Here is a 5,000-nt window from a genome sequence, read left to right as displayed (position 1 = left end):
TCTGCCTCTCTCTCTTCTCTCTCTCTCTCCTCTCTCTCTCTCTCTCTCTCTCTCTCTCTCTCTCTCTCTCTCTCTCTCTCTCTCTCTCTCTCTCTCTCTCTCTCTCTCTCTCCGTCTCTGTTTCTCTGCCTCTCTCTCGTTCCCTCTCTTTCCCTCTCTCTTTCTTTCTCTCTCTCTCTGCCTCTCTTTCAGATCATTGTCATTGGGTGGAGTGGAGATAGGGGAGTGAGGATATTAACGCATCCCTGCCGCTCTCTCCATAGGTTCCCCTTGGAACCCACTAAAGTAATGATACAGCGCCCTTTTATTTTAAACTGCCATCAGACACTAGGGTATTAGACTCGCACAATGAACCAAGTGATTCTTAAAGGGGAAATCAGCAGTTGAAACAATAACAAAGCGTATTCCCCGCCCTGTTTCGGTAAAAGGCTGAAGGATGGGGCTGGAGAAATGTAACCACTCTCAAATTCATAGACGGGGCTATGGATGCAAGGACTGACCATCCATTATATAAAAAAAAGTATAGTTTTAACCATGTTTTGAGGCTATATGGTGTTTGTTTACAGTAACTTTGTTTACAAACATTGGAGTAAAACAAGCTTTTATTTTGGGTTGTGATGGGGTACGACAGTTAAACTAAGCTCGAGAGGCATTTTGAATTTATATTCTTTAAGAATCAATGGGTACATATAATTAAAGTATAAGTCCAAAATGGATGTAGCAACTGCTGATTGCTGCTTTGAAGGAGCTAAAAGAGCTCCAACTATGGAACAGCTAAGCAGGCTAACGTTCATACCTGCACTTGAAGCGGTTGATTAATATTTCCCTGATTTTTATTAGTATCTGTGTATCCAAAATATCTATGACTTATTGTACTGGGGTAGAAACTCTCTTCATCTAAACGACCTTATAAGGAGGTTTAACTAGCCTAGCACAGTAACTAGCACCTTGATGATGCACACGCGACATGGCAGCCATTTGTGCCAGAATGTTCCGTTGGTTGCCCCCCCCACTTACAACTTCTGTCAGGCAACTGCTCCTCCATGTGTGTGTTCTGTAAAGCCCCCTATACAAACACAACCAGCTCTTTACATAATGTCTGGTCTATTGTACACAACATCATGGGAACACTTTGAGGGAATATAGTGACTCAGTGTAACTGTTGTCTGTTTATACCATTGGTCTAGATAGACACAGAGACAGACTGTATCCACTCTAATGGAGAGTCTATTACTCTACCTGCCGTGACATGTCTGTCGGCAGGCAGCAGTCTACAGAGAGAGAGAGGTGGGGGAATGGAGGAAGAGAGAGAGGTGGGGGATGGAGGAGGAGGAGAGAGGCGGGGGATGGAGGAGGAGAGAGAGGCGGGGGGATGGAGGAGGAGGGAGAGGAGAGAGAGGCGGGGGATGGGAGGAGGAGGAGGAGAGAGAGGCGGGGGGATGGAGGAGGAGAGGAGGAGAGAGAGGCGGGGGGATGGAGGAGGAGGAGGAGGAGAGAGAGGCGGGGGATGGAGGAGGAGGAGAGAGAGAGGCGGGGGGATGGAGAGGAGGAGGAGGAGGAGAGAGAGGCGGGGGGATGGAGGAGGAGGAGGAGAGAGAGGCGGGGGATGAGGAGAGGAGGAGAGAGAGGCGGGATGGAGGAGGAGGAGGAGGGAGGAGAGAGGCGGGGGAGAGGAGGAGGAGGAGAGGAGAGAGAGAGGCGGGGGGGATGGAGGGAGGAGGAGAGAGAGGCGGGGGATGGAGGAGGAGGAGAGAGAGGCGGGGGGGATGGAGGAGGAGGGGAGAGAGAGGCGGGGGGATGGAGGCGGGGGATCTCTCCCGCTCTCCTCTCTCGCTCTCCTCTCTCTCTCTGTTCAGTGACTTGCAGAATGATTAGGCTATCTTCTAGGGAGAGAGAGAGACTTGCACTAGAGACACTAGACTTAATGAATTAATCATTCCGTTTGGCAGACTAGAATTGTTATTCGTTACTGTTATTCGCTGCAGCTTGTTGTGGTGGTTGTCCTCTGTTGACCTTATGAAGACTCTTGAAGATAGCTTGAAGATAGGAGGATTAGTCAAAGTTAATTGTCATAAGAGGAGGGAGATGGGCAGCAGGTTTCCTAGCGGTTAAGAGCGTTGGGCCAGTAACCGAAAGGTCGCTGGTTCGAATCCCTGTGCCGACTAGGTGAAAAGTCTGTGCCCTTGAGCAAGGCGCTAAATGAACCCTAATTGCTCCTGTAAGTTGCTCTGGATAAGAGCGTCTGCTAAATGACTCAAATGTAAATTATATAGACTATAAACAACGTGTGTGTGCATGCATGCACGTGCACACTTAATCTTCTGGTGGCAGCTACATTCCCCCACTAGAGATAAGCGAGTAAGATGGAGTTGGAACTTGGAGGAGCAGCAGTTTTAACACACACACACACACACACACACACACACACACACACACACCGTCTGTTTGTACCAGCCAGGGCAGACAAAGCCAAGCTGTAAAATACCTAAACAGCTCGGCCTGTGATTGCAACAAGCCTGTCCCTCCTCTCTCCGACTGAAGATAGTCATTCTGAAAGGAATGTTGTTTAGGCTGTCCTATATTGACTTCCAAGAGATGCCTGCGGCTGTACTTGATACAATGTCCGTCTCCCTGGTTTAAACTTTCTAAATGTCAGCTATCCTGCCGCGTAAACCGTCAAATCACTCACAGACCAAGTCCAAGCTGCTGTTAAATATACCCAGTGTGTGTCTGGGATGCTAGTTTACAGTTGGCATGGTTTTCATTGGTGCAGGTGTTAGAATATCAGTTTAACTCACCAGATTTTAGCGCCGCAAGGGAGGTGTGTGGAGTTTGTGTGTGGTAAGCGCAGTGTGAGTGTACTGGCACACATTCAGAGAAGTAATGCTGTCTTCCTCATACTGTGCTGGGAGGTGGGAACACACGCTCTCACTCTCTCTCTCTCTCTCTCACTCACTCACACACACGCCAAACACACACACACACACACACACGGCACGGTACAGTATGGCAGATGGAGTATTGGAGAGTGGATCAGATATCAGTGACCTGCTAGGCTCTGTGGTTCCTCGTCACTCCTGTCTTTGAGTGGCTTAGTGCTGCAACTCTGTTCACCGTCCCGTTACTCTCTTCAGTTAGCCTTTCTGTCACAAACACACCAAGACTTTAGGGGAATACATGACAAAGAGATCTTAAACAGAAGAGGAGGAGTCCTCTGAGACATTTTTAGTTGACAACGGAGATTCACAGTAGTCACTCAAACTACCCTAATGCCTGTTTCTGGTGTGAATGCTGCAGTCTCAACATATTGCACTGTGAAAAGCACAGAAAATACAAATCCTTCCAATCCATGAGATGTCTCATTACCGGTGGTCTTCCATCCTCTAAGACTGAACTGAGGCTAACTCTCCTCTCCCCATATCGCCTATCAAATCTAAAGTCAACTGATAATATGAACCTGACCTCTCTGTCTCCTCCAGGATGTCCGCAGCCGGTGGGTGTGCAGCATGGGGAGATGGTGAACCAGACTGAGGCTAACCGAGGCTCCTCCCCCCCTGGTACCCTGCTGTCCTATAGCTGTGAGCCAGGCTACGCCCCCAATGGACCCACCACCATCACCTGTACCACCGCTGGAACATGGTCCCACCAGCCTCCACACTGCATACGCACTGATGGTTAGTAGTAGTACACACTACATACACACTGATGGTTATAACTAAGTACACACACACTCACCAGTACTTATCCTTAAGCATCTTACTGTCTTTTTCTGCATTGATTAGAATACTTATCTGACTTCTCTCTCTGTCTCTACATCTCTCTCTCTGGCTCTCTACCTCTCAATTCAATTTCAATTTAAGTGGCTTTATTGGCAAGACATTTCAAGTGTCATATTATGTCTATATACAGTGTTCTAATGATGTGCAAATAGTTAAAGTACAAAAAGGAAAATAAATAAACAAACTCTGTCTCTCTACCGCTCTCTCTCTCTCTCTCTGTCTCTCTGTCTCTCTACCGCTCTGTCTCTCTGTCTCTCTACCGCTCTCTCGCTCTGTCTCTCTACCGCTCTCTCTCTCTGTCTCTCTACCGCTCTCTCGCTCTGTCTCTCTACCTCTGTCTCTCTGTCTCTCTACCGCTCTCTCGCTCTCTCTCTACCTCTGTCTCTCTGTCTCTCTACCTCTGTCTCTCTACCTCTGTCTCTCTGCCTCTGTCTCTGTCTCTCTGTCTCGCTACCTCTGTTTCTGTATCTCTGTCTCTCTACCTCTGTCTCTCTACCTCTGTCTCTCTACCTCTGTCTCTCTACCTCTCTCTCTCTACCTCTGTCTCTCTCGCTCTGTCTGTCTGTCTGTCTGTCTGTCTGTCTGTCTGTCTGTCTGTCTCTCTCTCTCTCTCACTCTCTCTCTCTCTCTCACTCTGTCTCGCTCTCTCTCACTCTGTCTCGCTCTCTCTCACTCTGTCTCGCTCTTTCTCGCTCTGTCTGTCTCTCTCTCTCGCTCTGTCTGTCTCTCTCTCTCGCTCTGTCTCTCTCGCTCTCGCTGTCTCTCTCGCTCTGTCTGTCTGTCTCTCTCGCTCTGTCTGTCTCTCTCTGTCTGTCTCTCTCTCGCTCTGTCTGTCTCTCTCTCTCGCTCTGTCTGTCTGTCTGTCTCTCTCTCTCTCTCGCTCTGTCTCTCTCGCTCTGTCTGTCTGTCTCTCTCTCGCTCTGTCTCTCTCGCTCTGTCTGTCTCTCTCGCTCTGTCTGTCTGTCTCTCTCGCTCTGTCTGTCTCTCTCTCTCTCGCTCTGTCTGTCTCTCTCTCTCTTGCTGTGTCTCTCTCTCTCTTGCTCTGTCTCTCGCTCTCTGTCTCTCTCTCTGTCGCTCTGTCTCTCTCTCTGTCGCTCTGTCTCTCTCTCTCTCTCGCTCTCTTGCTCTGTCTGTCTCTCGCTCTGTCTCTCTCGCTCTGTCTGTCTCTCTCTCTCGCTCTGTCTGTCTCTCTCTCTCGCTCTGTCTGTCTCTCTCTCTCGC

General features: G+C 49.1%; 1 protein-coding gene across 1 annotated transcript in view; it reads left to right on the top strand.

The window, feature by feature from the left end:
* Positions 1-5,000, top strand: part of LOC311107074 (sushi domain-containing protein 6-like) — a 50,543-nt gene that overhangs the window by 40,713 nt on the left and 4,830 nt on the right. Inside the window, exon 3 of the mRNA XM_084149534.1 lies at positions 3,480-3,674. Coding sequence (XP_084005660.1) covers positions 3,480-3,674 — 195 coding nt within the window. The remainder of the gene's footprint in view (positions 1-3,479; positions 3,675-5,000) is intronic.

Source organism: Coregonus lavaretus (genome assembly GCF_964263955.1).
Source record: "Coregonus lavaretus genome assembly, chromosome: 31".
NCBI lineage: Eukaryota > Metazoa > Chordata > Actinopteri > Salmoniformes > Salmonidae > Coregonus > Coregonus lavaretus.
The sequence above is the reverse complement of the archived record's forward strand: the minus strand, read 5'-3'. Positions and strand labels throughout refer to the sequence as shown.